The sequence below is a fragment of the Chiloscyllium punctatum genome, chromosome 21, assembly GCF_047496795.1.
Source record: "Chiloscyllium punctatum isolate Juve2018m chromosome 21, sChiPun1.3, whole genome shotgun sequence".
Taxonomy (NCBI): domain Eukaryota; kingdom Metazoa; phylum Chordata; class Chondrichthyes; order Orectolobiformes; family Hemiscylliidae; genus Chiloscyllium; species Chiloscyllium punctatum.
Genome location: NC_092759.1, coordinates 8581043 through 8605455, shown reverse-complemented (window position 1 = coordinate 8605455; position 24413 = coordinate 8581043). Strand labels below are relative to the sequence as shown.

The 24413-nt window shown below is 43.7% G+C and overlaps 1 protein-coding gene across 5 annotated transcripts in view; it reads left to right on the top strand.

Annotated features, from left to right (window-relative positions):
- LOC140492554 (misshapen-like kinase 1) overlaps positions 1-24413 on the top strand; it is a 309928-nt gene that overhangs the window by 252456 nt on the left and 33059 nt on the right. For 3 of the 5 annotated variants that reach the window (XM_072591501.1, XM_072591497.1, XM_072591499.1), the window contains 6 exons: positions 930-1042; positions 4386-4483; positions 6305-6328; positions 7525-7700; positions 11125-11251; positions 22977-23120. In XM_072591501.1, coding sequence (XP_072447602.1) covers positions 930-1042; positions 4386-4483; positions 6305-6328; positions 7525-7700; positions 11125-11251; positions 22977-23120 — 682 coding nt within the window. The remainder of the gene's footprint in view (positions 1-929; positions 1043-4385; positions 4484-6304; positions 6329-7524; positions 7701-11124; positions 11252-22976; positions 23121-24413) is intronic. The other 2 variants (XM_072591500.1, XM_072591498.1) reach the window with 1 other exon arrangement.

The following is a 24413-nucleotide window of genomic DNA, read 5'->3' as shown; positions in this document are numbered from 1 at the left end:
CCTCGTATAAGCAGTGTGTTTGAGGGAGTTCAGAGAAGGTTTACTAGATTGATACTTGGAATGAACAGATCTAATGAGTAAAGATTTGACACTTGGGCTTGTTGACTAGGATTTAGAAGAGCTAGGGAGGGATTTGATTGAAATGTAAGATGGTCCTGACAAGTTGGATGTGGAAAGACTGTTAGTCCTGTGTGTATGTCCAGAGGTAAGGCACAATGTTTTAAAATTAGGGGTTGGCCCTTTAGGTCAGAGATGATTTTTTTTTTGAGGTTTGAGAGTTTGGAACTCTGCATCAGAAGGTGGTGGAGGTGGGAGTTATTGAAGTTTTTTAGGCAGGGGGAGTTTTAAGAAAAAACAATTGGGGGTGAATGGTAAAAGGGAATTTGGAACCCAACAGATATAATTTTTCTGGAGCAGAGGCCTGACTGGCCAACTTACTGTTGCTCCTAGTTTTTTTTTTTGACCCTGAACTTTCCTTTCGCTCCTTCAGCTCCCCACTTATAACTGATCCCACTGTGTTTTTATAACAAATGTGACCTGGATGTTAGTTCATCACTATTTATCGGGCCTTTGTGTGTAAGCTGGTTGAATTTTTTCCCGTCACATTGGTGGTGGCACTTCAGTTGTACCTGATAACTGGACTGTGAAGAAAATTGGGGTTCAGTGAGGTTGGGAAAGGTGTTATGCATTTGTCTCTGTTTTTATTTGCTGGCTGATTGGATTTTAAGTTCTTGTCAGGGGCGCACCCAAAACTTCAAACCTAACGGTACAGTTGCAAACTGCCATTTCTGTATTATGTGTTTCCTGAATGGCTGTTTTGTGCACCGTTTAATCATTTACTAAAGTGAAACCTTGAGCCAGTTATGCTGCTATGGGACATTGTGTCACTCAAATGGCCTCTTAACTTGGATGTCCTATTCCACTTACAGCAATCCAGATCTACGCAGGATTGAGCCAGGATGGGAAAGGGCAGAGAGTCTCCCATTGATTGGCCCCCATCGGATATTTGGGACTGGTTCCATGGAACGCAACAGAATTACAAGTATGTAGGTTGATTTGAAGTACTGTTTAGAAAACCGAAGTACAGATTTGGGGTTAGCACTGCTGCCTCACAACGCCAGAGACCCGGATTCAATTCCAACCTTGGGCCACTGTCTGTGTGGAGTTTGCACATTCTCCAAGTGTCTGTGTGGGTTTCCTGCAGGTGCTCCGGTTTTCTCCCACAGTCAAAGATGTGCAGGTTCGGTGAATTGGCCATGCTAAATTGCCCGTAGTGTTCAGGGATGTGTAAGTGAGGTGCATTAGTGAGGGGTAAATATAGGATAGGGGAATGGATCTTCAGAGGCTCAGTGTGGACTTGTTGGGCCGAAAGGCCTGTTTCCATACTGTTGGTAATCTAATCTATAGTTAGGAGCAAATTTTTAAGCTGTTTCTCATATGGCTTTTTGCCTGCAGATTTGCACCATTGCATATTCGATATACTGCAGAGTCCTTAAGTGCCTCTAAATTGGAATCTGGCTCGTAAGTCGTCACATCAAGTTGGCACTATTCTTAAGGTCACCTCAAAGTCTTGCACAAAGTGAAAAGCTCTAAAATATTCAATCTTTTACCAATAGCTGTAATTGTGTAAAATCATCTAAAAATTTCTAGACTCTGGTCAAAATACATCGAGGTATACCCTGGCAGTGCTCCAAGGCACTGCTGAAAATGGATTGAGTCTGGAGAATTGCAGATAATTGTCGACGGGCAGGGAACACTGAGCACTGCACAAGATGGAAAATAATGATCAATATGCAGGGTCCTATCTATTAACCTCCACTGTTCATCTTTGAATCATCCCAACTTGCATTCAGATTGCCCTGAGACGGCTTTTCCTAGACAGAGTTGTCTGCTTATCGAGCTTTGTTCTAGTCGTAGATTGTGAAAGGCTTTTGGGAAGATGCAGAGAAAATATTTTTACTTGTGCAAAATATCAAAATGAGGGATCATACCATAGATCACAGCATAAGGGTAACCCAGTTTATTTGTAAATTCATTCATTCAAGATAACATCATTACTGGCTAGGCCAGCATTTATTACTCATCCTTGATTAAGAGTCAGCCATTGCTGTATATAAGACGACGCCCTTTAATTATAAAAGAGGAATTGCTGGAAAACGTCTGGCAGCATCTGTGGCGAGAGATCAGAGTTAACGTTTTGGGTCTGGTGACTCTTCCTCAACTGATGGTAGTTAGGGAAAAGCTAACTTCTGCACAAAAACCAACTGTTTCTTTGCCAAATTCATTCTTACACTTGGCATGTAAATCCACCTTCATTGTTCTTGGAGGGATTTTTCAATGCTGCAAAGGTCAACTCCTCGTCTAACATCTACCTAAAAAGCAGCAGTAGACCATTCAGCCAATTGAGACTGCTCCATCATTCACAGGTATTACGACATTGAGATGAACCCTCTGTTAATTATACCAAACACCCAGAAAACCTCACCTTGCCTAGTAATTTGTTAAAATGAGTGACAGAGAACTCCCAAATCCCACTATTTAAAAAAAAAATATCTTTTAACTCAAAAAGTATAAATTAAACAATTATTCGCAACTCTAAAGCCCCCTTCCCTTAACTGTTGACTATCTGCCTCCAACTGTAACAATATGCTGTTCCAATAAGACACTTAATAAAATTACATCAACTTAATTTCAAAGCCACACAGCTGTCTTCTGTGTCCCTCTTTTTCTGGCTACTGATTTCCCTGGGTCGTTGTCTTTCTTTTTAATGCAAGGATGTTTCATACCATTGACCGAGAATGCTTCCCTAATCTATTGGAGAGCAAGATATTAGATGGGCAATTAGCTTTGCATGTCTTTCTTTACAGCAGGTGTTCTGATCAATTTTCAAAATGTCCACATTTTATATCTACCCCCCCCCCCCCTCCCCGACATCGGATTGTCTCATTGGTTCAGTTTGGCAAAAGAATAAATTCAAGTTCAATCAGGTTTTTGTATCCTGGGGCATAATTTAAGCTGAATGGTTACATTTGAATTGTTGTCAAAACAGCAACCAAAACTCGGGTATCCATTTCCCAGCCAAATGTTACATACTTTCAATTTTCTAGTACACTCTAGGACTATCATCTAGTCACATACACAGGTGCTTGTCATCTCTAAATTTGGAACAGCATTGACTCCCTTAAAGGTACAGTACTTAGAACGTATGTAACAACTTCATAACACAGGTCATATCCTTGCTTTCTACCTGTACTCCTTGATGGCCTTAGAATCATAGACTCCCTACCGTACAAAGTGGCCATTTGGCCCATTGAGTCTGCACTAACCATCTGAAGAGCACCCCACCCAATCCCCATAACTACATATTTACTATAGTTAACATACCTAGCCTGCACATCCCTGAAAACTATGGGGCCATTTTTTTTTTTGGCCAAAGATGTGCACATTAGATGGAAGGAAACTGGAACACCTTCCAGGTGTTCCAATGTGAACATGGGGAGAATGTGCAAACTCCATATAAATAGTCACTCAAGGGAATTGAACCTAGGTCCCTTTCTGAAATAGTGACATGTGCTTTACCATTGGTTGAGCCAAGGAATCTCCCCTCGTCTCAGTCCAAAATAGCTGAGCCTGTATCCTGAAATGATCTCTCGCTCTGGGAACCAATACCTCTTCTCTTCCACCCCCCTCCCAACAAAAGTCAGAGAGAACATCATGCTTGCGTTGGATCTGGCCTTGACAGATTTTTATATGTTTCAATGAGATCCGCTCTTGTTCTTCTAAATGCCAGTGAATCATCCCAGGAATCAGCCTGGTGAACCTTTCTTGCTCTTCCTGTGTGTCTAGAGTAATTGTAGGTTACAAGGAATAAATCCAGCAAGGAATCGGGAGAGCTGTCTTTATTTAATGAATGGTAAGACTATACTGTCACAATGAATGGTTGAGGGGAAAAAGTGCTTAAAAGAAAGCTGTATAAGTAGATGGTGGAGAAAGTTAATTTGAGAGGGAAGTCCAGAGGGAGAATGCTCATATGAAGCACTAACAGAATTGTTCAATTGGGCGGAACATCATGTTTTTACATTGTGATACTAATTGTACTTTGAACAGAACTAAGTGGCTTTGGCACATCGAAGATATGAAAGGTAGTCTTCAATGCGTACATTGTATTATTTGGATGTTTTTGACCCCAGTATGTTTAACAATATGGGTTGATTTGAGAGGTGACATTGTCAGGGATGCTTAAAACCTAGATAAATGCTCGATTCGAGGTTATTTCTTTAGATTCGAAACATTGGTGGCCTTCACTTGTGCTCTTTGTTGGCTTACAGTTGTTAACTTGCTACTTTTTTTCCCTTCTTTCCACCCCCACACCCACACATCACCAGCTTCCTCCAAGCCTGAAGGATCGCCAGTCCTCTCTCAGGATACAAACCGCAGAAAGCCAGAGGAGATACGTACTACCTCACGACCCGGCAGACCTGCAGTAAGTGTGAACACTGACTAATAATGTAGGAGGTTGAAATTGTGGGTCAGTCACTTTAAGTTGTAAAACTGACATGGGTTCCTCACCCTTCAAGTGTTTTGGATTGTAAATGAAGTGAAACAATTAGGAACTGCCCTGTGTGCCTCCCCACTGTGATGGCAGAGCCTTCGAAAGGAACTTGCCAAGTATTCTTTTTGAAATACCTCCTTATTGATTGTTAAGTAACATGCATTGTTGCAAATGTAATGATGCAGTGAACTGTCTGTGAAAAGCAAAGTAAGTCTACTTGCAGTCAGTGTAATCAACCATAAGCTTACCACTGAGTTGATTGACTTAAATTGAGCTGCACTCTTTGAGCAACCTTAATAACTGACTCTTGCTACTGTCTTTGTTTGTGTAGTCTTCAGATTGAATGCCCAAGCTGCTCCCCTTGCTTGAGAAGTATGTTTTATTGCCCCCCTTTTGAAACATATGTATAAGTTACTCACCATATCCCTCGAGAGCAGAGTCACAAGAGATAACACACACCTTTTTCAAAAATAGTAGATGACTTGTCTTCAACTTGAGAAAAGCGATCAAATCAAGATATTTTACAATGATTAAAAGATTAAGTCCAGAGAAATGTTTGGGAAAGTACAGAATAAGCAAGCAAAACTTTGAAGTTAGAGTTGGGAACAGCTCTTCACATGGTTGTGGCAATCTCTTGCCCCACTAAAAAGCTGGTGGCAGTTGAAGGATTCAGAATTGAAGTTGATGCATCTTACTTTGGTCAGGTCTTTTGAGTATGACAGAACCAAGATGGAGTTCAAGTACAAGTCAGCCAGGTAAAATTGAATGATAGCACAGGCTTGATAGGTTGAGTAGCATCCGCCTGTCTTTATAATTATGAACAACTGATGCATACACAACAGGTTCATCATGCCTGTCGTTATTTCAGCTGGCTTTCACTTAGGGCCTTCCTGGTTTGTGTGACTCAGTTACTTTCTCATCCTAGCCAGGGGAGGGAAGCTAACACCACTAAATAGTATAAGAGTGTGTGAAATATTATTGCAGGCCAAAACACCTAGAAGATCAAGGGTAGCAGATGCCTGGGAACAGCACCATTGCAAGTTCCTTTCTAGGTCACATACCTTCCTGACTTAGAACTACTACAATGTTATTTCTACACCCTAAGAACTACAGTGGTTCAAGGTGGTAATTCAGGCCAATTGGGGATTGGCAATAAATGTAAACCTAGTCAGTGTACCTACAGCCTTTCTGTAAATTAACACGAAACTCCTGCACTTTGCAACTTGAGATCTCCTTGCAAGAAATATCCATTTGCCAGCCCTCAGCCTGGTCATCACAGATGAATTGCTCTGATTCTCACTTCACGGAAAGCTGGCATTTGGAGTTGCACCTCCTGCCCCAGATTCATCTACCAGTTCTATCTTCCTCCAGCCCTGTGGAGAAGCAAGTTGCACTCCCAGTCCCTGGCCAGTCTTCGATATGCTCTATCACATAATTAAATCACTACATCCAATCTGCTTTACCTACAAAGATACTCAAGGGTTGTGTGAAGAGTGCAAATCCTCCTCCAGTCGAATGTAAGCAATTGGACCACGTTGCAATTTAAGCCACTCTGTGTATCCTGTCACTCTAACCTTGATTTTGTTCTCTTCTGACTCTCCTGTCATTCATTTTGACTTCTAGGTATGACTTTGAGCATATTCTGGCTGCAATATTGAATTTGAATTAGTTTAATGATGTGTGATGTCAATTTATTTTTAAATAACTTTGTGCCTTCTTCCTTTTTGTCTTCAAAACTTTGCCACTCCTCAGAGCTATAAGAGGGCAATAGGTGAGGTTAGTGTCAATCTATATTTTACTGTAAGCTCACTTTTACATCTGACATTTGTTGGATATGTTGGATTGTATTTGCTTTGGTTTGACATTCAGCTTTATAACTTGATAGAAAGTTCTCTCCTTGTTCACATGCGTACACTTACCAATACTAACCGTATTGATGGGGTCAAAGCAGCTCAGGGTGATGGTGAAAGAAACCTGGGAGTCTTGGTTATTGTGGCTGCTGCTTTGTTGCAGTCAATCAAAAGTCATTGTTGATCCCAGAAGCCAAAATGTTAGTGTCTGGTCAAGAAAGGAATTAAACAGTACAGTGCTCTGGTTACACTATGACAGGAATATCATGTCCACTTCTAATCTTTGTGGTACAAAGGAATTTTCTGAGCACTGAGGATATTGCAGAGGAAAGCCTCATGGCTGACCATGTCAAAGTTCTGAGCTGTGAGATATTATGGAAACTACAAGCTTTACAAGTATTTGCACTCCCCTGCTGTTAACCCAAAGACCAGCAGTCTTTCCCCAGTTATTTATCTCAAAGCACAAGTTAAATCTGGGCCTTTTGGTCAGAGAGAAAGAGCATAACTAAGAGATTACCTTTACGGTGTACAAACTTGATAAGATGGAAAGCATCGACTGAGGATATCGAAATCTTATTGTAAATTGGATGAGGGTATGCAGGGTCACGGATATAAGTAAATTCTTTCTTGCAAGTCGAATAATTAATGCTCTGAACAAAACCAGAGAGAGCATTAGAGACATTATTTCTGGGCTTAACAGCAAGTTTAATGTTGCAAAAGAATCTTATAGTGAGCTTGTAACTGCTGATAGTGTTCACATTGGAATAGCTATATGTAGCTGCTGAGTGGAATGAAAGAAGCAATCAGATGAGTGATCCTCCCATGTAACAAGTCAACTTTCATATCAGCATGGAATATTTCTTCTCTGTTTCATGAAGGGATCTCAATAGAGAACGTATAATTTCTGTGTTAAGGTTCACTTGAGCTTGTCTGTTGACAAGTGTTTTAAAGTCATGTAATTCTTTGTTAGCTTGCTACGATCAGAGCAAAAAGCCTGTATTGTCAGATGTGTGGGAACTCTAGAAGGTTAGCCGAACATTTAGGCTGGCTGGTTGTTGTAAAGACCTTGTGTTTTACCTGGATTTTCTTCTCAGATTGAGAGAGTTTAATGTGTTTCTAAAGGACATGCTGAACCTGGGGAAAGAGATCCGGTCAGACGAGCTGCCCAAACCACCAGTTAAAGTGATGGACTACTCGTCTTCCAGTGAGGACTCTGGCAGCAGTGATGACGAGGAGGAAGAAGGTGACAACGAGCATCAAGATGAGAATCTGTCCAGCTCTGATGGCTCCAGATCAGGGTGAGTACTTCCTGTGCTCTGGACCTAACTGGCTGGGCAGCTCAGCTGCCTCGTAGAACATTATGGTGCAGTACAGGCTCTTTGGCCAAGCTGTGAAACCATTAGCCCATACTCCTGTTGCACCTTCCAAAAGTGAATCAACTCTCACTTTTCTGCATTAAACTTCATTTGCCACCTCTCAGCCCAGCTCTGCATTTTATCTATGTCCCTGTGTAACCTGCAACATCCTTCAGCACTATCCACAACTCCGCTGACCTTAGTGTCATCTGCAAATTTACTAACTTATCCTTCTATGCCCTCATCCAGGTCATTTATAAAAATGACGAACAGCAATGGCCTCAAAACAGATCTTTGCGATACACCACTAGTAACTGAACTCCAGGAGGAACATTTGCCATCAGCCACCACCCTCTGTCTTTTTACAATTAGTCAATTTCTGATCTAAACTGCTAAATCGCCCTCAATCCCATGCCTCATCACTTTAGGAACGACTCATTCACCGGTAAAAAGAGACCAGAGCTCTCATTATGGCAGCATGAGGAAAGCTGTTCCTTTGTCAGTATGGCAGCACTGACCAGTAACAAGCTACTGTTTTAAAGTAAATGGCAAGGTGCAATCATGCATGCTGTTCTTCTTGTTAGCTGCATCATGACTGTCTGCTTCCACCTATTGTCACTTCTGAGTGAGACAGCCAGCTACTGCTAACAAGACACCAGTAAAAGCTAACAACACTAACCTGAAACAAAAGAAGGATGCATAGTCAGTCGTGTACTGCAGGAGGAAAGAGCGCTTTAGATTCAGTCAGGCATTTGATAAGGTTCCCCATGGTAGGCTACTTCACAAAGTGCGGCAGTGTATGGTTGATGGAGAATGTTCATCCTGGAGTTCAGCTACTAGTAGGGTACCGCAAGGATCTGTTTTGGGGTTACTGATGTTTGTCATTTTTATAAATGACCTCGATGAAAGAGTAGGAGGATGGGTTAGTAAATGTGCAGAAGACACTAAGTGGAGTTGTGGATAGTGCTGAAGGATGTTGCAGGTTATAGAGGGACATAGATAAGCTGCAGAGCTCGGCTGAGAGGTGGCAAATGGAGTTTAATGTGGAAAAGTGTGAGGTGATTCACATTGGAAGGATAAACAGGAATAAAGAGTACTGGCTTAATGGTAAGATTCTTGGTATGTGTAGATGAGCAGAGATATCCCTCTGTCCATGTACATAGATCCCTGAAAGTTGCCACCCAGGTTAATTGGGTTGTTAAGAAGTCATATGGTATGTTAGCTTTTATTGGTAGAAGGGTTGAGTTTCAGAGCCATGAACTCATGTTGCATCTGTACAAAATTCTGGTGCAGCTGCACTTGGAATATTGTGTACTATATTCTGGTCACTGCATTATAAGAAGGATGTTGAAGCTTTTGATAGGGTGTAGAGTAGATTTATTAGGATGTTGCCTGGTACGGAGGGAAGGTCTTATGAGGAAAGGTTTAGGGACATGAAGATGTTTTCTTTCGAGAAGAAGGTTGAGAGGTGACTTAATTGAGACATACAAGATAATCAGAGGGTTTGATCAGGTGGATCGTGAGAGCCTTTTTCCTCAAATGGTGAGGGTATGTAGCTTTAAATTGAGGAGTGATAGAGATAGGACAGATGTCAGAAGTAGTTTCTTTACTCAGAGAGGAGTAGGAGCGTGAAACGCACTGCCTGCAACAGTAATAGACTCGCCAACTTTAAGGGCATTTAAATGGTAATTGGATAGACATATGGGTGAAAATGGGATAGTGTTGGTTAGATAGGCTTCAGATTGGTTCCACAGGTTGGTGCAAAATCAAGGACCGAAGGGCCTGTAATGTTCTGTGTTCTATGTTCTATGGATGTGAATTTAATAAATAGCTTTCAGGCTATCATTATCTAGACCAGATTTCTTATTCTGTCTTCCCAGAGGTTTGTGTATTTGTCCTGTCTAGAGCCTCAGTTAAATGGCTATTCTACATCTGCCAGCATAGTCAAGAGCATTGAGCTGTGGGAGCACAGTAGCCTCCCAGCTTCCACATACTGAACAACCTTGATTATCTGAATGAGACAGAGGGGAAGTATATTGTTCGGATAACTGATTGTTTGGATAATGTTTTTACGGGCCTTTGAGATCTTGTTCGGATAATTAATATTCAAATAACCAAGGTTGTTCTGTATACAGTTTATCAGTGTACAGCAGGGTAATGATGACACCATGGTAATGTCACTCAGCCAGTAACCGACAATGCCTTGGCACCTGGGTTCAAATATCACCCATGGCAGGTGCTATGCTTTAAAGTTAATAAATAGTTTCAACTAATCAATTAAAAAGGAATTTGGAGTGAAGTCTAGTTTCATGGATGCTTACTGAAGCAATCAGCATTTGGCATAAAAACTTAGCTGGCTCACTAATGGCTCCTTGAGGGAAACAAATCTACTGTCTGTTTACCTGGAGTCAGGGAACATAGAACAGTATAGCACAGGAATGAGCCCTTTTCCAAGATACTGGATTAGTGGTGCTGGAAGAGCACAGCAGTTCAGGCAGCATCCAACGAGCAGCGAAATCGACGTTTCGGGCAAAAGCCCTTCCGAAACGTCGATTTCACTGCTCGTTGGGTGCTGCCTGAACTGCTGTGCTCTTCCAGCACCACTAATCCAGTATTTGGTTTTCAGCATCTGCAGTCATTGTTTTTACCCTTTTCCAAGATGTTGTGTTGAACATGATGCCAAATTGAAGTAAGCTCTTCTGCCTGTCCTTAGTCCATATCCCTCCATTCCCTGCATATTCATTATTGAAAAGTCCCTTACACGTCCCTGTCTTATCTGGCTGCACCACTACCCTTGGCAGTGCGTTCCAGATTTCTACCACCCTCTGTGTGGGGGGAGAAAAAATCTTGTCCCTCACATTTCCTTTGACCGTTCCCCTCTCACCTTAAATGCATGTCCTTTTAGTATAAGATATTTCACCTCTGGGAAATAGATTCTGACCGTCAACCTTATTTGTGAATGTCATAATGTTATGCACTTTTGTGAAGTCTCCCCTCACACACATCCCCCCGCCACTCCAGAGAAAACAATCCGTGTTTGACAGCAGACCCACAGCAATGTGATTGACTCCTAACTAATCTCGGAAATGATCGACAAAGCCCTTCAATTCAGCAATAATTAGGAACGGGCAACAAATGCTGTTGTTAGCAGTGTTACCCACATCCCCCACATGAATAAAAGAAGAAATACAGGATAGATGTTTGTAATATGATTTGCCTTGAAAAATGACAGCCATGACTTTCTAATAATGACAGCCCCTTCACTGGAGATGAAGTCCAAGTCCTAAAGTAGTCACAGAGATATTGATGCTGAAAGGAAATTGTATTGCTTCTGAAATGTTTTCAACTTTTTGGCTTCGTTCTTTAGACCAACCCGTAACAAAGATGGTGACACAGACAGCATAAACACAATGGTGGTGCATGATGAAGAGGAGCCTTCAGCAGCTGATACACCCAGCAACACCTATGGAGATGGGACAATGATTGTTCAGAGGGTAGGTGCTCGGCGAGGCATGTTTCTGCTTACATTGGAGGTCAGAAAGTTGGCTGTAGGTATTACCCGGAGGACTGGCACATTAAGCACCTGTTGCTGTCTGCCAAAGGAAATTCTCTTCCCCTCTGAACACCAATTCAGGTTCTGTTCATCTACACAGAAAAAGACTGAGTAAAGAAAATTGTCCTTGCTTCTGCTTGCTATCCAACAGTGGGGTGACATACCTGTCTGCCAGTTCTCTGGCAAGGCCATCAAAGAGAAAAAGATGTAATCTGTTCATGAGAACCTTCCAGAGACTCAGCACGTATAGAAGTGGAAAAAGGAACAATTTTAGAAATGTGAAGATGCAGTAATTTGGCAGGTCTATGCACCTAAGCAAAAATGAGGACTGCAGATGCTGGAAACCAGAGTTTAGATCAGAGTGGTGCTAGAAAAGCACAGCAGGTCAGGCAGCATCCAAGGAGCAGGAAAATCGACATTTCGGGCAAAGGCCCTTCATCAGGAAATCCTTCACCAGACGCCTGGAGGAAGAATGCCTCATCCTCCACCTTAGAACACCTCAACCCCAGGGCATCCATTGGAGGTCCGCGTTGATGCCCTGGGGTTGAGGTGTTCCGAGGCGGAGGATGGGACGTTCTTCCTCCAGGCGTCGATTGAAGGGCTCCCTCATGAAGGGCTTTTGCCAGAAACGTCGATTTTTCCTGCTCCTCGGATGCTGCCTGACCTGCTGTACTTTTCTAGCACCACTCTGATCTAACCTCAGGTCTACGCACCTTGCAGGCCACATTCTGTAAACTCACATCTTACATTAGGAGTGCAGGTGCATGATGCTGCTATGAAACATCACTGTTCACCAAGCAACTTTGTGTTTCGGTTAGTACTATACGTTGTGGCAGTCACATAAACAAGATGCAGGTTGGACATCAGTAAGCTTCATACGTAAGAAAAAGGGGCAGTACGGTGGCTCAGCAGTTAGCACCGCTGCTTCATAACACCAGGGGACCCGGGTTTTATTCCACCCTGGGGTGACTGTCTATAAAATTTGCACATTCTCTCCGTGTTTGCGTTGGTTAATTCTGGGTTCTCTGGTTTCCTCCCACAGTCAAAAAATGTGCACTTTACATGGATTGGCCATGTTAAATTGTCCATAGTGTCCAGGGGTGTGCAGGTTAGGTGGATTAGCCATGGGAAATGCAGGATTATAGGGACAGGGTAGGTGATGGATCTGGGTGGGATGTTGTTTGGAGGGTTGGTACCGACTCAATGGACCGAATGATTTGCTTCCACACTGTAGGGAGTCTATGATGCTAATTATTCCAGCTTGTAATACTCCTTGCTCAAAGTTTACACCTAAATGAAGAAGCTGTCTAGAACAATCAGTCTGGAAAATGCTTGAGAAAGCAGGATGGTATTCATTGGATATCCTTTCACAATTTCCACTTCTGGTAATTCCTGAATTGCCCAGAGGCCTTTTTAAAGGTGGCAATGTGGGATGTGTTGACACCAAGCAAACCCATTGCTTCTCTTCAAATTGGCACCTGAGCCTCAGTTGTAATATAATTAGGTTGGAAGCTAAAAAGCAGAACGAGCAGAGTAGTAATCTCTGGATTAGTAACGGTGTCACGTGCTAGTGAGGCAAGGAACAAAGCATGTGCAGCTAAACACATGGCTACAGGGCTGATGCAGGAGGCAGGGCTTCAGATATGTAGATCATTGGAGTACCTTCTGGGGAAGGTTCGACTGGTACATGAAGGACAGGTTGCACTTAAACTGGAGGGGCACCATGTCCTGGGCGGGAGATTTGCTAGTGCACTTTAGAAGGGTTTAAACTAATTTGGCAGGGGGATGGGAACCAGAGCTATAGATCAGAGGAGAGAGTAGTTGTTGAACGGGCAGAAATGGAATGCCGAGTGTCTATCAGGAAGAATACACAGTTGATAGAGCAAAGGGATGGATTAAAGTGTCTGTTCCAATGCAAGGAAAGTCAGGATTAAGAGTGATGAACGTAGAGCATGGATCAGTACTCGGTACTCAAAGTTATTGCAATAACAGAGGCATGGATTTCACAAGGGCAGGAATGGTTGCTGGATGTTCCAGGTTTAGATCTTTTTAACAGAACAGGGAGGGGGGAGGGGCTAAAAGAGGAGAGGGAGTAGTGTTGTTAGAGAGTACATCACAGCTGCAGAAAAGAAAGTTGTTGAAGAGGTTTTGTCTACTGAGTCAGTATAGGTGGAAGTCAGTAACAGGAAAGGAGAAGTCACTTTATTGGGTGTTTTCTATAGACCCCCTAATAGCAGCAGAGAGATGGAAGAACAGATTAGACAGCAGATCTTGGAAAGGTGCAGACGTAACAGAGTTGCTGTTATGGGTGACTTCAACTTCCCCAATATTGGGAATCCCCTTAGTGCAGATGGTCTGGGTGGAACTGATTTTGTCAGGTGTTTCCAGGAAGGATTCCTGACTCAATATGTAGATAGACCGACTGGGTGGGTTGAGGTGGTGGTGTGGGGTGTTTTGGGGCTGGTGGTTGTGGAAGAAGCTATATTGGATCTGGTGCTAAGCAACAAGCCTGGTCAGGTGTCAGATCTTGTGGTGAGAGAGCATTTTGGTGACACTGACCACAACTGCCTCACCTTTACCATAGCCATGGAGAGGGATAGGGACAGGCGATATGGGAAGGTATTTAATTATGGGAAGTGTGTGGGAATTATACTGCTATTGGACAGGAGCTATCGAACAATTGTTCCACGGGAAATGCACAACAGCAATGTGGAGACAGTTTAAGGAACACTTGTTGCGAGTGTTGGATAACTTTGTCCCACTGAGACAGGCACGAAATGGTAAAGTGAAGGAGCCTTAGATGACAAGAGCAGGGGAGTTTCTCATCAAGAGGAAGAAGGAAGCTTACTTAAGGTTGAGAAAGCAAGAATCTGGCACAGCTTTAGAGGATTACAGGATAACTAGGAAAGAACTCAGAAATGGACTGAGGAGAGATGGGAGAGGGGCATGCAAAAGCCTTAGCAGGAAGGATTAGGGAAACCCAAAGGCATTCCAACGGATATAGAGAGTGATCAGAGAGAGGATAGGGCCGATCAGGGATAGTGGAGGGAACTTGTGCCTGGAGTTTGAAGAGGTAGGGGAGGCCTTAAGGGAGTTTTTTACTTCAGTATTCAGTGGAGAGAGGGACCTTGTTGATAGTGAGAACACAATGGACCAGGTTAATAGGCTTGAGGATATTGAGGAAGTTGATGTGCTGGAAATTCTGGGAAGCATCAAGATAAAATCCCAGGGCCAGCCCAGATATATCCGAGGTTACTACGGGAAGTGAGGAATGAGATTGCTGTGCCTCTGGCGATGATCTTTGCATCCTCACTCTCCACGGGAGTAGAACCGGCTGATTGGAGGGAGGCGAATGTTGTTCCTCTGTTCAAAAAAAGGGAATAGGGAAAACCCTGGGAATTACAGGCCAGTCTTTCTTATGTATGTGGTAAGCAAGGTACTGGAAAGGATTCTGTGAGATTGAATTTATGACTATTTAGAAAAACATTAAAGATAGTCAGAATGGCTTTATGAGGGGCAGGGCATGCCTCACAAGTTTTATTGAGTTCTTTGAGGATATGAGAAGACAAGTTGACGAAGGTCAAGCAGTGGACGTGGTGTATATGGATTTCAGTAAGGCATTTGATACAGTTTCCCATGATAGGCTCATTCAGAAAGTTAGGAGGTATAGGATACAGGGAAATGTAACTGTCTGGACACAGAATTGGCTGGCTGAAAGATGACAGTGCGTGGTAGTGGGTGGAAGGTAATCCACCTGAAGGTCGGTGAAAGGTGGTGTCCCACACGGCTCTGTTCTTGGGCCTCTGCTCTTTGTAGTTTTTATAAATGACTTAGATGAAGAAATGCAAGGATGGGTTAGTAAGTTTGCTGATGACAAAAGGTCAGTGGTGTTGTAGATAGTGGCGAGGGCTATTGCAGGTTAAAACATGACATTGACGGGATGCAGAGCTTGGCTGAGAAGTGGCAGATGGAGTTCAACCTGGACGGATGTGAAGTGATTCATTTTGGAAGGTCAAATTTGAACCCTGAACATAGGTTAAAGATAGGATTCTTGGCAGTGTGGAGGAACAGCGGGAACTTGAGGTCCATATACGTAGATCCCTCAAAGTTGCCAAGTAAGTTGATAGGGTAGTTAAGATGGAGGTTGTGCTTTGGCTTCCATTAACAGGGGGATTGAGTTTAAGAGGTACAAGGTTTTGCTGCAGTTTTATAAAACCATGCTTAGGCCACACTTGGGATATTGTGTCCAGTTTTGGTTGCCTCTTTATAGGAAGGACTTTAGAGAGGGTGCACAGGAGATTTACCAGGATGCTGCCTGGATTGGAGGGCTTGTCTTATGAAGAGAGGTTGAAATACGCAAGACCCACCCCCGGGGCAGAAATGGCTGTCATGAGGGGTGACAGGTGAAGGTGGTTGGAGGAGGGTATAGGGGAGATGTCAGAGGTAAGTTCTTTATGCAGAGAGTGGTCGGTGCGCAGAACACACTGCCAGCAGTGGTGATAGAGTCAGAGACATGAGAGACAATTTAAGCAACTGCTGGACAGGCATATAGGTGGCAGTAAATTGAGGGGTGTGTAGATCTTACAGTAAGATCAATGCTTGGCACACATTGTTGGCCAAAGGGCCTGTACTGTGCTATGCTGTTCTATGTTCATGTGAAAGCTGACCCTTCAGGTGATGCACCCTTGGGTGACACACTTTGGATATTGAGATGGAAGAGCTACCATTTGTACCAAGCTGGTATCTAGCTCCAATCATGGCAAACCATTGTATCACATCTCCTCAACTGGATGATTTCTCAAAGTACTTTTGATTGAAGGACTATTTTTCAATAGATTATCAATCATGATTCTACCCATCTAAATTATGATATAACTGAATGCTCAGAATATATAAATTCTGCATGCAAACGGTCTTATAATATCGCTTTCAGCAAGCAGGTTTTGGGGACAAGTGAGATGAATGTCCCCATTTCTGAATACCAGATAAGATGTACTTAACTACTTAGGGGGAGAAAGCTTCCACTTTTGTATGAAGCTAACCTCAGCTGACTCAAATGTCACTGACCAACCTTGATTATTGCAGGTTAACCTGGTGTTCCACCTACTGCTTCTATAACTCCATTATGCTTGGTTTGTTTCTTCTCTCTCTCCCTCTCTGTCTCCTGCTTTTTCTCTCCCACTACCCCTGAAAAACCCTAAAATTCTTCATAGTGCACAGTGTAGTTCCTGCATTCTGTGCCATTTCTCATCTCTTGCTTTTGCTAAAATTAAGATTTTACCCTCGCCTCCCCGAAGTGTACACTGATCCTCTGTACACATGCAGTTTGTGTGGTGATAAGTCACTTTGTGCAAGTAAATGTGTATATGATATATGAGACAGATTTCCAGCCGTCTTCAGCCGAGTCCTCTATTGACAACCAGAAATGAGTGAGCTTTGCATCATGATTTATTAGCTTCAAGATAGGATTATTTCATGTCACTGAAATATCTAACATTTTCTAATATATATTTGTCTGATTGTTTCGGAAAACAAATGTTCCTTTTCTACAGGTTGTTTCTCATACTTTGATATTGACAATCTATGACTGATGGTGCATGCCTTGCTGATTTCTGCAGTCTGAATTCCCTGTAACTCAATTAGTGGGGAGAGTTTGTACATCATACTTATCAATCTTTTCTGTCACATGGGGAGGACAAAAGTGCATGGCTGCCTTTGAGATTCTTAACGAGTACTTTGCATTGGTGTTCACCGAGGAGAGGGACATGATGGATGTTGATGTTAGGGATAGATATTTGATCATCCTAGGGCAAGTAAGGGAGGAAGATGGACATGTCCCCAGGTCCAGATGGTATCTTTCCCAGGTTACTGAAGCAAGTGAGAGAGGAAATAGCTGGAGCCTTAACAGATACCTTGAACACACATGAGATCCTGGAGACTGGGGAATTGCTAATGCTGTCCCCTTGTTTAAGAAGGGTAGATGGGATATTCCAGGTAGTTTTAGACAGCTGAGCCTGACATTAGTGGTACGGACACTGCTGGAGAAGATACTGAGGGATAGGATATATTCCCATTTGGAAAAAAAATGGGCGGATCACTGATAGGCAACATGATTTTTGTGCAGCTTAATAGAATTCTTTTGAGGAAGTGACAAAGTTGTTTGAAGAGGGAAGGGCTGTAAATGTCATATCCATGGACTTCAGTAAGAACATAGAACATTACAGCACAGTTGAGGCCTTTTGGCACTTGATGTTGTGCCAACCTGCGGAACCAATCTGAAACCTATCTATCTTACACTATTCCATTTTCATCCCTATGTTTGTCCAATGACCATTTAAATGCCCTTGAAGTTGGCGAGTCTACTACTGTTACAGGGAGTGCGTTCCACACCCCTACCACTCTGAGTAAAGAAACTACCTCTGACATCTGTCCAATTTCTATCACCTCTCAAGTTAAAGCTATGTCTCCTCGTGCTATCCATCACCATCCAAGGAAAAAGGCTGTCACTGTCCACCCTATCTAACCCTCTGATTATCTTTTATGTTTCAATTAAGTCACCTCTCAATCTTCTTCTTCTCTAATGAAAACAGCCTCAAGTCCATCAACCTTTCCTCATAAGACCTTCTCTCCATACCAGGCAACATCCTAGTAAACCTCCTTTGCACTCTTTCCCAAGCTTCCACATCCTTCCTATAATATGGTGACCATAACGGTACACAGTAGTCCAAGTGAGGCCGCACCAGAGTTTTCTGCAGCTGCAGCATGATATCATGGCTCTGAAATTCAAACCCTCTACCAATAAAAGTTAACACACCGTATGCCTTCTTCACAACCCTCTCAACCTGGTGGCAACTTTCAGGGATCTGTGTGCATGGACACCGAGATCTCTCTGCTCAACGACACGACCAAGAATCTTACCATTAAGCTAGTACTCTTTATTCCTGTTGCTCCTTCCAAAGTAAATCACCTCTCACTTCTCTGCATTAAACTCCAGTCGTTGCCTCTCAACCTAGCTCAGCAGCTTATCTTTGTCAGTCTGTAACCTGCAACATCACTCAGCAATATCCACTACCCCACCGACCTTATTATCATCTGTAAATTTACTAACCCATCCTTCTATGTCCTCATGCAGATCATTTATCAAAATTACAAACAGCAGTGGCCCAAAAACAGATCCTTGCAGTACATCACTAGTAACTGAACTCCAGGATGGACATTTCCCATCAACCACCAACCATCCTCTGTTGTCTTTCAGCGAGACAATTTTTGATCCAAGCTGCGAGATCATCCTCAATCCCATGCCTCCATATTTTATGCAATAGTATACCATGGGGAACTTTATCAAACATCTTACTGAAATCCATATACACCACATCAATCGCTTTACCCTCATCCACCTGTTTGGTCACCAACTCAAAGGACATAATAAGGTTTGTGAGGCATGACTTACCCTTCACCAAAACCGTGTTGACTATCCCTAATCAACTTATTCTTTTCTAGATGATTATAAATCCTATCTCTTATAACATTATCCAATGCTTTACCCACAACCAAAGTAAGGCTCACTGTAACCAAAGTGCTCACCCACCTCCAAATCTTAACACCTGGCTAGGTTCATTACCCAGTACCAAATCCAGTGTGACCTCTCCTCTTGTTGGCTCATCTACATACTGTCAGGAAACCATCCTGCACACATTGGACAAAAGCTGACCCATCGGAAGTACTCTAACTACAGTATTTCCAGTCAATATGTGGAAAGTTAAAGTCCCCCATAACAACTACTGTGTTATTCTTGCTTCTATCCAGAATCATCATTGCTATTCTTTCCTCTACATCTCTGGAACTATTCAGTGGCCTAGGGAAACTCCCAACTGGGTGACCTCTCCTTTCCTGTTTCTCAGCCCATACTACCTCTGTAAATCAATCCTCAAATGTCCTTTCTGCCCCCCAATACAGTCCTTGACTAAAAATGCCACACCTCCCCCTCTTTACCATTTTCTGTGTTCTCACTGAAACATCTAAATCCCAGAACTCGTAACAACCATTCCTGTCCCTGCTCTATCCATGTCTCCGAAATGGCCACAACATCAAAGTCCCAGGTACCAACCCATGCTGCAAGTTCACCCACCTTATTCTGATGCTCCTGGTGTTGAAGTAGACACACTTCAAACCACCATCCTGCTTGCCAGTGAACTCTTGCGACCTTGAAACTTTATTTCTGACCTCACTACTCTCAACCTCCTGGACCATGGAACTACAATTTAGGTTCCCAATCCCCTGCTGAATTAGTTTAAGCCCTCCCGAAGGGGGCTTAATCATCCTGTTTGTAGAGGTCCCACCTATCCCAGAAAGAGCCCCAATTATCCAGGTATCTGAAACCCTTCCTCCTGCACCATCCGTGTAGTCACATGTTCAACTCCTCTCTCTCCCTATTCCCTCACCCCTCTCGCACATGGTACAGGCAACAAACCAGAGATAACAACTCTGTTTGTTCTAGCTCTAAGCTTCCACCCTAACTCCCAGGATTTCTGCCTTAAATCCCCATCCCTTTTCCTACCTATGTCATTAGTACCTCTGTGGACCATGGCTTGGGGCACACACACACACACACACACACGATCCCGAAAACATGCTGCGAGACAACATGAACCCTGGCAGCTGGGAGGCAACACACCAATTCTGAGTGTCTCTTGTTCCCACAGAACCTCCTATCTCCATCCCTGGCTTTGGAGCCCCCAGTGATTAATTTCCACCCCCCCCCCCCCCCCCCCCCCCCAAGCCAGCTTATGATCAACAGTGCCTGAGACCTGTACCCGATGGCTTACCCTGGGAAGTGGTTTCCCCCCCCCCGCACCCCCAAACAGTATCCAAAGCGTTATACTTATTATTGAGGGGAACAGTCACAGGTAGCCCTTCTGCTTCTTTCTTGCACCTGAGGTGTGACTACCTCCCTGTAATTCCTCTCAATAACCCCCTCCGCCTCCTGAATGATCCGAAGTTCATCCAGCTCCAGCTCCAGTTCCCTGACTTGGTTTTAGAGGAGCTGGAGTTGGGTGCACTTACTGCAAATGAAGTCAGCAGGGACACCACTGGTGACTCTTACCTCCCACATTCTGCAGGAGGAACGTTAGCTGCCCTAACCTCCATTCTAACTATTCTAAATTCTCAAAGAGACCGTTGAAAAATAAAGAATAAAAAAAGCACTAGTTACCCTGTTAATCCGGCGCACAGAACCTTTTTTTTTGGTTAGAGGAGGAGGAGGATAGGTGGGAGATACTACCTAACTCTTGTTTTAGGTAACTCAACCTCACAAATATACTACTTCACTTTCTTAGCAGTCCCATGTCTGCTCCTGCTCAGTGTGTGCTCCGCCTATTCATGAGGTAAGCTTTTTAAATCAGTGACTCACCTTCCCGTCAGCCCCCTTGGTTGACACCTCTGCGCTTCCTGTTGTTGAAACAAAATGGAGGGCCTGATGCTCAAATTTTTAAATTTACCTTCCCTTCCTGTCAGCCTCCTGGTCGATGCTCCCACTCTTCCTGCTGCTGAAACACAAAACCGATTGTTCTCTGTAGATTCCAACGCAGCTAAGTAGAGTGGTCAAGTAGGCATATGGCATGCTTCCCTTCGTTGGACGGAGTATTGAGTACCAGAGTCGGAGGTTATGTTACAGTTGTATAAGAGTTTAGTTTGGCCACATTTGGAATACTGCGCGCAGTTCTGGTCGCCATATTACCAAAAGGATGTGGATGCTTTGGAGAGGGTGCAGAGGAGGTTCACCAGGATGTTGCCTGGTATGGAGGGTGCTAGCTATAGAGAAGTTTGAGTAGATTAGGATTCCTTACATTAGAAGGACGGAAGCTGAGGGGGAACCTAACTGTGGCCTACAAAATCATGAGTGTTATAGACAGGGTGGATGGCAAGAAGCTTTTTCCCAGAGAGGAGGACTCAGTTACTAGGGATCATGAGTTCAAGGTGAAAGGGGAAAAGTTTAGGGGAGATATGTGTGGAAAAGTATTTACGCAGTGGGTGGTCCGGGCCTGGAACACATTGCCAGTGGAGGTGGTAGGGGTGGGCACGATAGCATCATTTATGATGCATCTAAACAGATACAGAAATGGGCAGGGAGCAGAGGGATACAGATCCTTAGATGGAGGATGTAGATCGACTTAGGCTTGGAGTACCAAAGGTCCTGTTCCTGTGCTGTAATTTTCTTTGTTCTTTGTATGTGGCATCTAGATTAAAATTAGGACTTAGAAACATAAGACAGTAAGTAGTAACTCCCAGCAGAATGTTCAGGAACAAATTCGTGACTAAGGGATGACTGAGATGTACAGTACCAGGAGCAGTTGAGACATGTAGCACATTCACATGCTTTGAGGGGAAGCTAAATAAACATGTGAAGGACAACCGTCATTATGACGTAGGAGGCCACTTAGCCCATCAAATCCTTGCAGCTCGCAGAAGAATCCAATTAGCCCTTCCCCCTCATTTCTCTTTTTTTTCTCTATATCTACTTTCCTCCTTCCCCCACCCCACCTCCCGCTCTCCTTCACCTCCCACTCTCCCTCTCTTCACCTCCCACTTTATCATTCCTCCTTATGCTCTCTTGCCTCCCCTGTCGCTTTCTCTCTCTCTTGACCTCCCCATCGCACACTTTCTCTTTCTCGTTCCCTCACTCGTCCCCTACATCGTGTGCTTTCTCTCCCCCTCTCCCGACTCTCCCCCTCCCCCCCCCCCCCCCCCCCCCCCCCCGGTGAAATCGTTTATTGAATCCACTTGTGGGCAGTGAATTCCAGATCTATACCACTCAATGTGGTGGGTGGAACAGTCTATCCCACTTTGCTTCCCATCCCTCATCTTTTTTTCCAAAATTTCTAAAATGTGTCCCTCTTCTTTCTAGCATAAAATAATGGGGTGTTCCCTTGCTGCCTTATCCAAGTCTCTCGTCACCTCACACACCTATTTGAAATCTCCCCTAGTCTCCTTCGCTTTGAGAAGAGCAAGCCCAGCTTCTCCAATCTAACTTCATCGCTAAAACCTCATCCCTGAAATAATCCTGGTATATATTTTCTCCACTGTCTCAACAATCTTCTTCCAAAATCCTTTTGAGTATCTGATTTGGAACCTTGCTCTCACATCAGGTTCTTGATTGATAACTTGTATGAGCCTTTCTCTCCCAATTCCCAAAGATCCTAGTGAATAGTTAAAGGAATTACAAGGATACTCATCTTATTATCTTGGTTTAATACCAGGTTGGCCCTCTGAAATTTTACAAGTTCTTTATTCATTCATGGGATATGGGTGCCACCAACAAGTTTTTGTTGCCCATTCGCTGGGACAGAGTGGCTTATTCAGCTATGTAGGTGGACAGATCAGAGTCAATTGTATGACAAAGGCCTGGAGTCCATCTCGGCTTGTGGTCCTCAGTCAGTTTATTGTGTACACAATGTGATTGCCTCTGGTTATCTGAAGTAATTGCTAACATTGCACTGTTTCTGCCACATTTAATTATTTTAGTCAGTGGGTCGTGGTGTGAGTTTCATGCAAACTTTTGCTCAAATACTGGCTGTTTTACTCAAATTACGGCAGTACCAGAAGCTTAAGGAAGGGTTGCAAGCAGCTTTGAAGCCGAGAGAGACTTGAAGCTTTGTCTCTCTTTACAGACACCTGAGGAAGAACGAGGGGTCCATCATCCAGACAGCAATGGTTTCACAAGTCACGTTAACCTGCCTGATTTAGTGCGGCAGAGCCATTCCCCAACTGATCCCAAGGGACCTACCTCACAGCAGGACGATGGTTTAGCAGAGGTAAGTAATGCTGCAATTTAACTGCTACCCCCACTATGTTGTTGTAAAATTCTGACAGTAACCGAACCTCCTCTTAGCTTGTTGAGAGGTGAAGGGTATTGGAGGCACCTTCAATAGTCAGATACACAAGAGATTCAGACAAATGCTTGAAGTGAAAGTGTACATCAGACTTTGGGAATGGGATCCATTTGAAAGTTCTCTCAACCAGACACTATGGGAGCTCTGTCATAGGGTCAGAGAGATCTGCAGCACAGAAAAGGCCTTTAGGCCCATTGTGTCTGTATCAGTCAGAAACAACCACCTACCTATTCTAATCCCATGTTGCAGCACTTAACCAATAACCTTTTACGCCCTTGGCATCACAAGTACAGATCTAAATGCTGCATACTCTACCACCCCTATGAGCAGTGACTTCCAGCTTCCTCCTATCCTTTAGGTGAAATAATTTTCTTTTCATCTCCTTGGCGGGCACTTACCCCAAGGTCAGAGGCTGAATGTCCTTGACCACTGAAGTGTTCCCTGACTGGGAGGGAACATTCCTGTCTGGTAACTGTTGCATAGTGACCATTCATTCGTTGTTGTTGTGTCTGCACGTTCTCACCAATATACTGTGCTTCGGAGCATCCTTGCCTGCAGCTTACGAGATGGACAACATTAGCTGAGCCATATGAGTACCTGCCGTGTACGTAGTGGGTGATGTTCCCACATGTGATGGTAATATCCATGTCAATGATCTGACATGTCTTGCAGAGGTTATCGTGGTAAGGTTGTGTGGTGTTGTGGTCGCTCTTGTCCTGAAGGAAGGGTAGTTTGCTGTGAATGATAGTCTGTTTAAGAGAAGTGGAGATGCAGGGCTCACGTTGGCGAGATGTTCGATGTCATCAACAACATGCTGAAGGCTGTGAAGAACATAGTCTAGTTTCTCCGCCCCAAGAAAGTACTGGACAGTGAATGGTAATCTATCGGTCGTGTCCTTTGTCTTCTGAGGACATCATTGCGGTTTCTTGCTGTGGCACGTCAGAACTGGAGATCAATGAGTTGAGCAGAGTACAGTGGAAACTCAATTATCCGAACGTGATGGGCAGGCACTATTTCGTTCGGATAATCAATTATTTGGAAAATCGATTAAATGCCTTTCTTCTGGGGCTCGGAGTTTTAAAGTCTGCTCCCTATTCAGGAGACTGCAGCAGCGCACAGTGTGCAAGACCCTGCCCCAACACTGCCCCCTTTTCCCCCCCCGCCCCCCCCAACCCGGTGTCTTTCAGCATCTTTAGTTGTCAGTCCGATTCCTCC